The sequence below is a fragment of the Pseudorca crassidens genome, chromosome 8 (assembly GCF_039906515.1).
Source record: "Pseudorca crassidens isolate mPseCra1 chromosome 8, mPseCra1.hap1, whole genome shotgun sequence".
Classification (NCBI taxonomy): Eukaryota; Metazoa; Chordata; class Mammalia; order Artiodactyla; family Delphinidae; genus Pseudorca; species Pseudorca crassidens.
Window position 1 is genome coordinate 83,200,241 of NC_090303.1, and position 14,010 is coordinate 83,214,250.

Here is a 14,010-nt window from a genome sequence, read left to right on the forward strand (position 1 = left end):
CTGAACTTGAGCTTTGTTCTCTTCAAGGATTCGATGCCCTTTTGGTCTCATTATCCCACTCTTTACCGGCCGCATCCTCACCATTCCTCCAGGAAAGGTGGCACAGGCTTCACTCACCCTTGGAGCGGATCTTTATTTTCAGAGCACTGGGTCGGGGAGAGTTTTTGTCCCTGCGCTGGGAAAAGAAGATGAGGTGGGGCCCTGAGGGCTTTCTCACTTTCCCTTTTCTTCTTGGGCTTGGAGCCCATTTGCTGCTGGTTGCATCGCTTCTTACTTGGGAGCCTTCACCTTCTTTTGCCTTGAGATCTGTGAGGGGCAGACCCTACGCCTGCAGAAGAATTTGTAGCTAAGTGCAGGCACCCCATGTGGTGCCTTGGATAATGGTTTTGGAGCCCTTAGAGCCTTAAAAGTATTCTTTAAAGTCTTGACCCAGGGTCTTGGGGGGGTGAAAAGACCTAATGTTTGGCCTCCTCCTGCTGTCCCCTTCCTCGCCCGTCCTCACTGCATCTGAGCAGTAAATAGCAAGAACTTCTGCAAGTGCTCTTAGTTGGCTGATGTAATTGAGTAGGAGAACAATCTCCAGAGACAGATACTTTCCCACTTGCATGATGGTCTTGAAAAGGTACTTTGATTTGGGGAAGAGCGAGTTCCTTTGGAACGTAATCCTGCACTATACACCGTAGATGACAGACGAGTCCCTTCAAGGACGTGAGGCTGCCGAAATCTGCTTTCCTTCTTTCCCTCTTTGGATACTGCAGAACCCGGCTCCTCCTGGCAAGTTGCCAGAAGATTGGTAATTTCTAGGGCTTGCCACTTCCTCTGCTGTCACTGTGGCTAGTGTAGGTCTAGACCACTGGTGTCTGGGGGTGGGGGGGTGAGGGGAGGGTGTGCCTGTCCTGCTGTTCCCTGGCATGGGCAGGTAGAGAAATATTTGGTAATCTTGTTTTCCCACCGTTACTAGAATGTTCCCAATTGTCTTAGCTGTAAAGACTTTTAAGGAGTATTTCAAGTTACCTCCAGCTACATGTGCAGAAAGAGAGTTCCCCAGGTATTTACTTACTTGCCTACTTATTTAGCCACTTTGATGTTTATCAAGCTCCTCTGTGTTGCTTTGTGACTCTTTAAACCTTTGGAGTCCCTTTTCTTCTATTTCCGTTGGTTTAAGTGGGTCCAAAGTGCTCAAAAGGCGCTCCACAGCGTTTCTCAAAGTGTGGCCCACAGTCCTTCTCGCTACTTATTAAAAATACAGAATTGGGGACATGACCCCAGACCTGCAGAATCAGAATACCTGATGTGGCCCGAAAGTCTGCATGTTTACAAGCTCCCACACTAAACCTGACGACTACTGACAGGAGATGACTGCCTTTTGGCACTAGGAAGCCAGGAGGGGGTAGTGTCTGCCACCCGCCGCGGGCACCCAACCGCCCGGCCCCCCCCCCCCCCCCCCTCCGCTTCAGCCCCTGGGATAGCTGGGATCAGAATCCCTGCTCTGCTTGTTAACAAGAAGTGAGGCACGTAACTGTAAGCCTCACTTTCCTTGCTGTAATTGGGGATCATAATCCATTTCATAATGGATTGAACACTCTAAGAAGCAGACCCGAGTGTTTCCCTAGGTCTGATGAAGAGTGGGCGGTTGTAGAAACAGTGGGTCCGCAGAGTATGAGAGAAGTGTAGTAAACTAAGGGTTCTGTAAAAGCAGCAAGGCACTTCAGGGGCCAAGTATCTTGCATAAGCACGGGGTTCAAAGTCCAGCCCTCTTCCATTCTCACACTTGTGAATTCTTTTCTTTTCTTTTCTTTTTTACGGTACGCGGGCCTCTCACTGTTGCGGCCTCTCCCGTTGTGGAGCGCAGGCTCAGCGGCCATGGCTCACGGGCCCAGCCGCTCCGTGGCATGTGGGATCCTCCCGGACCGGGGCCTGAACCCGTGTCCCCTGCATCGGCAGGCGGACCCTCAACCACTGCGCCACCAGGGAAGCCCACACTTGTGAATTTTTATAATCACATCTCAGGTTTAAAAAAATATTTTTTCAATTTGATTTGTTTTTATTTACCGTTCTCCTTTGCCTCCTTGGAGATATGTCTGAAGTATATTTCATTGTTGTGAATTTGGGACTTTCCCAGACCTTGTCTCTTTAATAGACCCTATTTACCTTTAAGAGAGAGGTTTTTAGGAGGAAGAAATAAGAGCTAATTGGGACATAAAGGGAAAGTGTCTTTTTCTTTGAAACAACTCCTGGGGAGTGTTTGGGTATATGAATCTTCTGTGTGTGGTCCTATAGGTATAGTGGTGCAAGATATCTTCCATTTGGCCAAGGTGGTTACGATTTTGAACCTTTCCCCAGCTGCTGACTATAGATTTCTATCTAGTTAGATCTGCCTTTTATAAAAATGTGCTATTGTGTATGTTAAGGATAATAAATAGTGGATATCCCCGTGGATTGTGTCTCCTGGCTGCCAAGGGACTTGAACGGTCCTTGATTGTAAATATGCCCAGGGCATGTGGTAATGTTCCTATTTTAAGTCTATAATTCAGATGGAAATTGAAGCCTTTGTTTATTAACATAGCTTGTGTGGCAGGGCAACTGGGACTGGTCCATTTACTGTTTGAAATTTTATCCATTTAAATCTGATTGTGTCTGTTCTTATTTTAATTCAGCAGTCTGTTTTAAGATCTCTGTAGAGTATAATTCTGCTTGGCTACTTTTAATATATTTCAAGCTTCCTTTAAAAAAAAAAATCAAACTTGTTTTTGACCCTGGTTATTTGAGAGCATGTTGGTAGTTAAATTATTCCCTTCTGCTTCATGGAAAGATACATCTATGAAAGAAAATCATTTTGAGGGAAGGAAAAAGGAATTTCATGCATTTCTTGTGAGGAAAAGAATGGCAGGTTATTTTGCCTCTGAGAGAAATAAAAGTATGAGACATTGTGAGCCAAGGGAAAGGTTGGCCAAACAAGGTTTGGGGGTTTCCTATCCCTAAACATTTTTTTGATTTAAAAAACCCCAACGTTATAGAATGGTACAGAACAAACATTTCTTATTGTACCACATTTGCTTCAGATCCTCTTTTAAAGAGACAAGCTTGCAGATGAAGTTGAAAGTCCCTGTGGACTCATCCTTGACCCCATTTCTTTCCCATTCTGTTTCTTTCTTTGCCCATCCTGCATCAGTTAACTAACCATTGACTTTCGTTTCTAGGTATTTTTATACTTTGGCTATTTACATAGCTCTAGGAATAGTGTTGCTTGTGTCTTTTTTTAGTCTGTGTTTAAATCATTATCATTCTACAGCTTGTTTTCCTGCTCAGTGTTGTTTTTCAGATTTGTTCATTTATTGCATTGCTCTCAGACTCACTGCTCTCTGTTCTGCTCTATGACTGTACAGAGCCGACCGTAAATTTTACATCGTTACCATGAGCATTGTGGTCCTTGTCTTGCATGAGTGAGACCTCTCTGGGGTATATACCCTCCTGTAAGTAGAATTGCCTAGGTATAGTGATGCATATCTTCAGCCTTAACCAGATGATGCCGAGTAGCACCACGTGAATGTGCCACAGTGTTTGAACCATTTTATATTCCCATCGGTGGTTACAGCACACCTATTTCCCCTCATCCTCATTTTTAAAATTTGACAATATATTGGATGTCCTGTAGTATCTCAGCTTACATTGCCCTGATTATTAATGAAGTGATACCTTTTTTATACACTTAATGTCCAGCTGCAGTTCTTTTGTGAAATGCCTGTTCGTACCTCTTGGCCAATTTTTCTCTTAGATAGTATCTCTTACTGATTTGTTCTTCCTTCCTTTACTGAGTAAATCAAAGTGACGAGAGAACTTCCAGCAACTCACTACCACGTGTACCCACCTAACAGTACCTGCATCCACACACCTAAAGGTGAATTATTGGAGCTCCTATGGAAAGCCACCCCCTCCTTACCTATGCATTAACAGTTCTGTCCTCTTCCGTCTGCATTATCACTTATTTGCTTTCCACAGGACCTTTGCCTGTTATTTCACGCCTCTGAAACCAAAAACCAAAGCCCCTTCTCTTCACCTTGCTTCCTCTGCCAGCTGCCACATAATCTCTTGGTATTTTGTAGCAGAACTTTCTGAAGTATCGTATGTACTCACTTTCTCCACTTCTCCTCTTCCTGTTCCTAGTTCCAGTCAGGCTCTTGCCCCTACTGCTCCACCAAAATTAATGTTGCCAAGTTACGGCCGACCCTCACTTAGCTTGATCCAACAAGCGGATCTTAGTCCTCAGCTCATTCACCTTGCCTTGTGTATTGGACACAGTTGGTCTTTCCCTCCTCAATTCACTTTCTTTCCTTGGCTTCCAGGACATAACATTGGTTGTTTCCTCCTGCTGAGATCACCGATTGCTCCTTCTCAGTCTCCTTTTATACATTCCGTCTCTTATTCCTTACCTTTCAATGTTATAATGCCTCAGTCCTCTGTCCTTTTCAATCTCGTAGGTTTAAATACCACCTATATGCCCACCACTCCCAAATGTAAATTACCAGCTCAGAGCTTTCTTCCAAACTCCACACTGCCTACTCAAAACCTCCACTTGAGAGTTTAGCAGGCCCGTAACCAAACTCCTGATCTCACCCACCTGCCTCTACCTGTGGTCTTCCTCATCTCAGGTGATGACCCCACCTATTATTCCATTTGCTCAGATAAAAAAAACCTTGGAGTCATGCTTGATTTCTCCCTGTTTTCTCATCTCACATTTCATCTATCTACTTTCAGAGTATTCCCAGATTCTGACCACTTCTTACCCCTTCACTGCTCTTCCTTGATGTAATCTAACATCATTTCCCACCCAGATTAATGCCATAATCTCCTAATTAGTCTCCCTTTGTTCTCTCTCTTCCTTGCTGTGGTGTCTGTTCTCAGCACATTGACCAAAGTAATTCCTTCAGATGTTAAGTCAGATGTGTGACTTTGTCTGTTGTTCTCCCCTCTGGAACTCAGCTGTAGCCACAGTGATGTCTCTGCTGTTCCTTGAACCCACCAGTCAGTCATCTCCTAACTCAAGGCTTTTGCATTGGCTGTCCTCTCTGCTTGTCTCTAGATGACTACATCCCATACCTCCTTTGAGTCTTTGCTGAAATATAATGTGATCAGGGTAGGCCTCACTGAGAAGTTTACAGCTGTGGCTCAGTACTCCAGTTCTCTCTTATCCTGTTCTGCCTTGTCTTTATCTTGTTTCACTTATCAGCTACTGAGTCTGTGCTTTGGCCTGTCAGTTTGTTCATGATGCTTTTTCAGTAAAGAACTGTTTAAAATTTTAGTGAAGCCACATTCATCAATGTTTTCATAGTTTGTGTTTATTCAGCCTTGTTTTAATAAATCCTGCAGGATCCTAGGGTCCAGTAAATTTTTTGGCTACAGTTTTTTGGCTGCTAGATGGGCTAGATTAAATTTAGCCTGAAACGGAGTTGAGAATAAGACCTTGATTAGGAGTCCCTTCCATTCCCTCCAGATGAGCACTAAACAGAGACCTCATTTTGGCATGATAAGCTCCTGTTCAAAAAAATAAATAAATAAAAAGCCAGGCATGCCTTTTAGATGCTGAGATTGGGCCTCCTTCCCAAACCAAGGAGAGGTAAAGATGATTGAAGTTATCTCTAAAGTGAGTCATTGCAGGGCCTACATACAATGTCACTTCTCAGGATGAACAGTGATTACAGCACATATTGGTTTGTGTATTATCCGCCCACCAGATAAATCAAGCATTCTTTTCTATTTTTCGTTTTAAAGTATTTCCATGTAGATTAGAATCTAAACTAGGTAGTCCTTTTTAGCAGGCAAGATTCAGCTAAGGTCTTGTTTTCTCAGAATACATTCCATACCTCAATTGCCTCTTAGAGATTTCAAAGGCTTTTATGTACCTGGTAATTTGCAGGAATTGCTTTTATTTTGTAGTTTCTTAGGGACTTCTAATATCTCTCTTGTAAGGTGTTTGCACATGTCAATAGCTACTAGATCTTCAGGGTTAGAGTAACAAAATGACTCTGTTTTCACTTGTGGTATCTTGTTTTCTGCTCGTGCTATTAGTTCTTTCCGAGCTTCATGAGAGACATATAATCAGACTCAAGTCACCCTGTTTTTCTGTCGGAATGTTTGGTATACTATTTATTTTCTTTCCTTCTTTTGAGAGTATCTTGGCTTGGCCCAGTCCTGTCGAGCATCTTTCTTGTTCACACTGCCGTGTTCACACATTTAGCTGTATCTCATCCCATGATCTTCATCTGAATGCCTATTGAAACTACTTCTTACCATTCCTTGTTTTGGAGTTCCAAACAAGTGACATTGCCTTAAACCTCTGTGGTGTTTCAGAATAAATAGGGTAAGGTTCTGATATCAGGTTCTGTGGCACATCATAAGGCTGTGTAAGGGAAATGTCAAGTATTTTGTTCAATTCATTTAAAAAAACATTGTTCACTTAGTGAATCACACAGCTTCTCTCTGTGAATAGATTGTCCTGTATTGCTAGGGGAATATGAATACATTGGGACTTCCTTATTCCTGATGGCTGATTCTGGTAACCATTGATATTTGTCTTTATTAAAAATCCTGTTCATTACTGGCACCTAGCATCTTCTGTCTAGCAGGCATTCTTACACTATCATTAGTGTCATTATAACTATTGTAGGGCTCCTCAGTAGTGACCCACTATTTTCATCTGGCTGCCTGGATGCTTATAAAATATCCATAATCCTATACATCTGCCCTTATGTTGGCCAGCACTCCCTCTAGCCAGGCAGCTCTTATTTGTCCCGTTTTCCTTGTTAAGGAAAACTTTGTTATTTCTTTAAAGATTTTCATGTTTCGGGCCGTACTTCACTTATTAGGCAGTGATCATGGTTCCCCATGACTTTGATCAGAGTTTGGAAATCCCAGTTGCTCCTGTTCAGAGTGTGGAGATTCCCACGCATCAACTCTGAGAAAGGATAAAGATTCACCTTCAGTTCTAAAGGTGCCTTAAGTTCTTTGAAGAGCATGAGAATGGTGCTGCTGCCTTTATTTTTTTTTTTAAGCCAGAGAAATTAGAAGACAGGTGGATGGTGAATGTGAAGCTTGAACTCAAATAATTACGCACATTCTTGGTGATATCAGTGAATTGAAATGTTTAAATGATGTGTTTTGGACACCAAGGCTTGCTTTGGGTCTAGGAGGAAACCTCTATTTCGATGCCCTTGACCTCAGAATTGTCATTAGTATTACTTTAAATATGGGGGTATTAAAATGATAAATGTTCTTTATTTGAGAGTAGTTGGCTATTTAAGAAAACATAATTTGAATACTTTAAGTATAGAATGAATTATATAGAGATCTTGTGTCAGGTGTGTAAAAGATGGCAAAGCAAAGTTGAGGCCAGGTGGGCTAATCATACAGGATGGGGAAGCAATGGTGTGCATCTAGGTTAGGGGTTATGGCTTAATTTTCTCCTTTTTTTCTGATCCCCCCCCCTCAAATATCTGTTCATGCAGTCCTGTCCTTCTAGCATACTTGCTCTTGTATATTATTCTGCATTTTTCTTTTGTGGTAGTACATCCAAGTATTTGAGTTTATACTATGAGGGAGTACTGTATACTTGGGTCTGGGATCACAAAGGACAACAGAAAAGGACAGGGTCTCTGTTCTCATGCAACTTAGGAGCTAGCGGGAGAGACATTAATCATACCAACCAATTTAGCCAACATCTCCCAATTTCTTGTACACAAGCTCTAGTCCTCCATACGCTGTCCTCCCCCTGACTGCAAACTTCTCGGGTTCCTTTGCTTTTATCCCCTCTATCCACTCCCTTGTCAGTCACCTATTAATTTATTTTTTAAAGAGATTCTCCTAGCTCTTAAGTTCCTGTCAATTCCCAGTTCTGTTGCCTTCATCCGGACCCTCTCTCATCATCTCAGTTATACTGCTCAGAGCCCCTCTTTTGGGGGAAGTCTGGGCCCCAAGAAATAATGAAGGAATTGGCTGTGTATTTGTGTGCTGAAATACTGTTTATTCCTGCCTCCCTCCTTTTGCTTGTCTTTTTTTCCCCCCAACTCTAATTTTCTTTCTAGTTTTTTCCTATCCTGCAAACTCATGTTAAGTCCCACCTTGTCAATGAAACATCTCCTGATTACTTCTTTCTAGTTCCATGAATTCTAATAGCACTTAGTCCCTAGTCTATATCACATAATTTAGCACTTATTCAGAACTGCTTTGTGTTACTTCATATCTGCAGGATTTCTTCTGTTATTGTTAGGTTACAAGGATTTTACATCCAAGAGTATAACATACATTTACATAGTGCTTTGTCTGAGGCTAATAGTTGGTAGGTGCTTAATAAAGGCTTACAGAGTAATAGAATGAGATTTATAGTATATCTGTAAATATTAGAAGGACGCTAATACTCAGTAAGCTGCTTCTGTACTGCAGTTTATATAGCTCTTTCCCTGTTGATGAACATTTAGGTTGTTTCCAGTTGTGTAAACATTCCATTGCTTATTTTTGAGCCTGTCATTTGGAAAAAGATGGTCTTGTTCCCTGTAAAGCATTTAACCAAATACTTTGTTAATCGTTTACTGTATATCTAGCAATTATTCAATATTTGTGATACTGGGAGCTAGAGCATATTTCAGGTGTGTTGTCATTATCTCGCACTCTTGGCTGTGTTCATGTGTCAGTTTTTGCTTTGTTTTCCCATTCCTGATGTGGTATTTTATTTTGCTTTAAGGATAAGAACAAGAAACTGCGTCCCCTCTATGACATTCCCTATATGTTTGAAGCCCGGGAATTTCTGCGAAAGAAGCTTATTGGGAAAAAGGTAAGTGATGGCAGAAACATAATTTGCAAGTGGTTAGGGGTTGTTTTAATCTGGGCTCTTGTGATGAAATCCCAGAGAGCAGCAAATGACTCTCCTCCACCAAGTTAAGTAGTATTACTTTGATATGAAGAGAGGCGTGCCTCTGTCTCAGGAAGTGGCATCCCTTGGGAGAAGTTTAAAATTGGGGCCCTGACCACAGTGTGATTTCCAGGGCTCTCACGGCATGTTCTTTCCAGGGTCCAGGCTCAATTCCAGTCTCAGTAATTGCATATTGCCCTGAGCTCCATCCACTTCCATTAAAGCAGAGTAGCTCTCTGCTTCTCTCCAGCCACTTGAATTAAAAGTCGGGGCTGTGGGATTTGCTAATGAAAGAAAGTGGCTGCTTTTTTTCTGACTCCCCTGTTTCTGAGGAGAAGAGGGCTTTTGGAATAGGAGCCTGCCTTTTATGAAAGAGGGTGTGGTTTCCTGGTGGTTCGTTGGGAGACTTTCTGGTGTAGTGCAGCGGCTCAGAGGCCCTCAGAGGGCATTTCCTTGTGTTCTTAGAGCAGAATGTTCTATGACCTGCTGCAGAACTTGTTCTGGGAAGCTGATAATGAGCCTCTGATTTTCCACTGATTTTCCCTGACCTCCCCAACCTGCATATCCCGGACATTTCTTTGTGTCCTGGGTAAACAGAGGAAATGAATAGAATAATTCCTGCGGTAATTGAGGGAAATCTGTTCAGAGAGAGACTGATTTGTGTTCTCCTTACTTTCCGTTGGTGGGGATTCTTCCAGGAAATGTTATGTTTTGGGCCAACTTTTATTATAGGTTCAGAAAGGTAAGGCCATTTGGTTCTAAGTCTGACCTTGACATGTGAAGCCATATTAGCATTCTTTACCTACATGCAGGTTTCTAAACGATTGGAGTTGTGAGAGGTTTGTCAAAGTACTGTAGTTACTAGAATGATAAATTATTGCAAGAGATTTTGAAGCTGGGCAAAAGATGAAATTGCTGATTTTGAGGTAGAGAAACCAAACTGGATTCCCTAAAACAAGTATTTATCTCCTCAGATTCCTTGAGAAAATAGGCTCGTCATTGTATACATTGTCATTGTATAAAATAGGCTCGTCATTTTATACATTGTCATTGTATAAAACATTGACAGAATGCTGTATTCATTCATGAAGTGTAGTGCAAATGATGGCTTTCAGCCTCTTTCAATTTCTCGATCTCTTGTTATCTGATTGAATGTCTGACGTCTGTTTCACCAAGTTGATACCATATCACTAATTTACTGACTCATAAACAATGGCATAGAGACAAGCAAGGAATTCCCCCTGCACGTGTTCATTTCTATTGAGATCCATCCAAAACCACACTGAAAGGAGTGGCAGCGCATGTTTGCTTCGTGCACAGCCAGTTGTGTGGTGTGTATTCTGGCTTCCACCTGGTTTGTTTGAATATTGCCCTTCCCTGATTGTGCTTCGTCCCTAGGAGCAGAGATCACAGCTCAGGGTAGCAGCTGCTGAGTGGTTCTAGAAAGTTAGCCCAGGCCTCTGCTTTCAAACACTATGTGCCTGCTGGGCCTTTGTAAGTCCTCTGTCTCAGGATAAAAGAACTGACCTCCAGTGTCAGATATGGCGGCAATTCTTAAGCAATTAGGCTCCTTCTTTGTGCGAGAAAACTCATTTACTGTTTCCTCTGCATCAGAGTTGATTGGATTCTATTTGTGCTGAGCCCAAGTTTTGTCCCCCACGGTGACACTGTGTAAACGATGAATACTGTATCCCTGCCTAGGGAGAAGGATGCAGCTAAGCTCTGCTGGGCTGGAACATTCCTGATGCAAACTGCTTTTCCTGACTCACCACCTGAAACCACTTGCCTGTCTTCTGGGCCCATCAGTTGTGACAGAGAACACCCATGTGCTTTGGAGTCTGGGAGCAGACAGGGCAGTGGCTGCCTCAGGGGGGTGGCTAGCACATCATCACACATTTCTGCCAATTCCCTTCAGACCTCTGCAGCTGTTCAGTGCAGCACATGGTGATTAAGAGGCACCGAGAGAGAGCATGTGTGCCTGTGTGTGCCTGTGCACGAAAGCTGATTAGTACAGCCTGTCACAGCTTAAACAAGATAATGGAGGTAAAAATCATCTTCTCTGCCCAGACTATTATTTGACCATCCCAGAGAGTCTATAATAAGAAGTTTGGAGGGGCTTCTAGACTGTAGAGCATTGGGATTGAAGGTAAAGTGGTGAGGTGCTTTGTTAGATCCAGTGGCCTCCATTTCAGTTATGGAAATTCACTTTGGTTCACTCCCGAGATTTAATTCTGGCTAAATGCCTTAAAGTAACCAGGCACCTCTCTGAGCCTTGGTTTTAGCATTTGTGAACTGGGAATATTATTTGCCTTTCCTCTCTCATGGATGAGAATCCAGGATAATACTAGTCATTCATGTTTTTCCAGGTGCCTGTTGCATTATGTGGTTTGGTTTTGTTTAATAATACTGCTTTCGTTTAGAATCTAGCATTGCCTGACTTTCTCAGGTCTGAGGTCAAGATATGTGAATCAGTGCGCAACTAATTTGACTGCCATCAACCCCTTGTGCAGATTTGGGTGTCACCTGGTTCCAGCTTCCACAAAATGTGTATCTGCTTGTATTGGAGTGTATATTTGTGTGTGTGTGTGTGTTATCTGGTTTAAGGGAGAGGTGGGTTATGTGCGTATCCTGGAAGTGTTTCAGAAGCTGTCTGAATTGCTATACTGCCTGGTAGAATGCCCTCCCCATCCCTTGTTTACCATCTTCCATCTGTGCTTTCACTAAAATATGACTAAGGAATATGCATGGAGGAGAGAACTGTCTTGCTAATTTCTTCTGGGTTTCTTCATGGTCCCAGTGTAGTGGACGCATGGAATCCTTGGTAACTTCGACATGTCCCTTCATTTTCCAGAATGGCATCCTTAGTGAGTATAAAATGGTGAGATGCCCTCCTAAGAGAACCAGAGCTAAGGTCCTCTTCTGATAGCAGGAGCAGTTTCTTTCTCTGTGTACATTTTTTTTCTTAATGTTTAGAGACGGTCAGCCCAAGGAAAGCAAGAGTTTGTGTGCCTAAGTCATTTTGCTCTCAGTGGAATAAGGTAATAATAGCTGGGATCTTCACTGGGAATTTTCTCCAGCTATTTCATAAAATCTCTAAATATTTTTTAATCTGTTTAATACAGCATTTATAAATGACATATGAATCACTGTAACTCCTGTCCCTTGATTGCAAAATTTCTATCACCATGGGAACCATTGTGTTCAAAGTTGTAACTTGTTTGGTCAATTGAAGGGTCAAAAATGGTCGATGAGATGAAATTGCAAGAAGCGATGAAGCTTCAGCCCTGGCAATAGATAGGAGAGCCTGGACGAGCATCTATCTCCAGAAACTCTATCCCCCAATTCGTCTGTTCACTAAAGGTTTTGTCACTGTTTCTGTTGATATAAGTAAATTTGGGGGATGAGGCTCATTTGTAAATCAACGGCTGACTTTGTTTGATTTTTATGCCATTAAAATTTGTTCCGTAAACTAGGTTGACTCTTTAGGCACTAAAAATTGGGTAATTTTCTTGATAAATGCAGACATTTGGGAAGTTATTGGGCTATGAATTAGGGAATTATTTCTAATTCATATTGTTTTAGATTGTTCTTTTTTGGAAACCTGTTTTACTTGAGGGTTGTACCTTTGGGGACGTGGGGCTCTTTGGGGTGGGTGGAAATGATTTCCATGTGTACCGGATTTACAGTTCCAGCAGGTTCAAAACTGAACTCATGGTAAACCTGGTCTGTCTAGAATGGTTGGTATTGTATGTAAATGATACTATCTCTATTCTAGGTTAATGTGCCTTTATGAACCGGGCCGGCAACCCAACCACTGTTAACAGCCTTGTTTCTATGGGATAAAATATTCTGATTGTCTAAATCAGCTGTGGAAGATAGGGCTCATTTGTTCTTTGGTGGTGGCTGCCTATGTGTGATTTTCATGCTATTCCAATATGTAGCATGACCTAAAGACTTCTGTTTTTTAAGGCACTTCATATAATGCTCATTCTAAAGAGTAGAGCTGTCATTTATTGAGTTGTTTCTTGATGGAAAAATACTGAATTTTGTTTTCACTTTACTTAATTTTCACCTCCACCCTGAAAGATGTATGTATCGTTTCTATTTTCATAGGCATAGAAACTGAAACTCATAGGAATTAGGTATCTTACCCCAGATGTCTATGCTTTTAATCATGATTTTGAATTTAAAGGCATCTGGAAAGGCCCACTTTCCTGTTGTATGTACTGAATCATGGGTAGATAGCCAGGGTCACGGTGCTTTTTGGGATACGCCAGTTCTTGTGTATAACATGTACTCTACCTGCTGTGAGAAGTTGATCCTCTTCAGCCACATCGTCCTCGTCTACAGATAGCTGCAGGTAGTAAGAGCACCGTGGATCAGCCCTCTGATTGCCTTCAGCCCTCTAGACATTATCTCATTAGTCTTTGAGATGTCCCGGTGAAGTGATGTTTCATCAGATTGTTCTTCAGAGAAACCAGTGTCAGATTACATGTTCTTCAGTTACGCAGACAATGTGAGGTCATAGGTACCTGTGCTAAGCAAGCGTGGAGCTTGATGGTCCTTTCTCTTCAATCTCTCGGCAAAGGTGAGGCTTCTGGGAGAAGGGGAAGGACAGGTCACTTTTTTATCTTGGGCCAGGGCCGCGCCCAGGTTGAGGAGCACAGGTTGAGGACTGGTCCCTGAAGATACCCGGTGTAGCCTTCCGAAGCCGAAGCTGTGCTCCACTCAGCCGGTGAGAGCTCTTCAAGGTCATGGAGCTTTTCTGAGGAGGATTCTTTCACTCTTCTCACGGGCTATATCACACGGCTATCCTGTTGCTTAAAAATACTTTTGCCATGTGTTACTTAATACGCTGTGTTAAGTACAAAGCTGGCAGTCTGGGGATTCTTGTTCTTAATTACCTCTAATGTATTTTAGTTTGGTTTTTGTAAACATTTCCTTGTCATCTCCACATTTTCCACTTCATATTAACGTGATACACTCACGCTATGGAAAAGTCCTTTACATTAATGATCAAAACAGGCCCTAAGGTTGTGAATGCATTGTGATTTAAATCGACAGGTTTATGGGATGTTGCTTGTCCTTGCTTTCTCAGTGCCAGCTGT

At 42.3% G+C, this 14,010-nt stretch overlaps 1 protein-coding gene across 1 annotated transcript in view; it reads left to right on the forward strand.

The window, feature by feature from the left end:
* SND1 (staphylococcal nuclease and tudor domain containing 1) overlaps nt 1-14,010 on the forward strand; it is a 419,471-nt gene that overhangs the window by 148,692 nt on the left and 256,769 nt on the right. Inside the window, exon 11 of the mRNA XM_067746913.1 lies at nt 8,735-8,824. Coding sequence (XP_067603014.1) covers nt 8,735-8,824 — 90 coding nt within the window. The remainder of the gene's footprint in view (nt 1-8,734; nt 8,825-14,010) is intronic.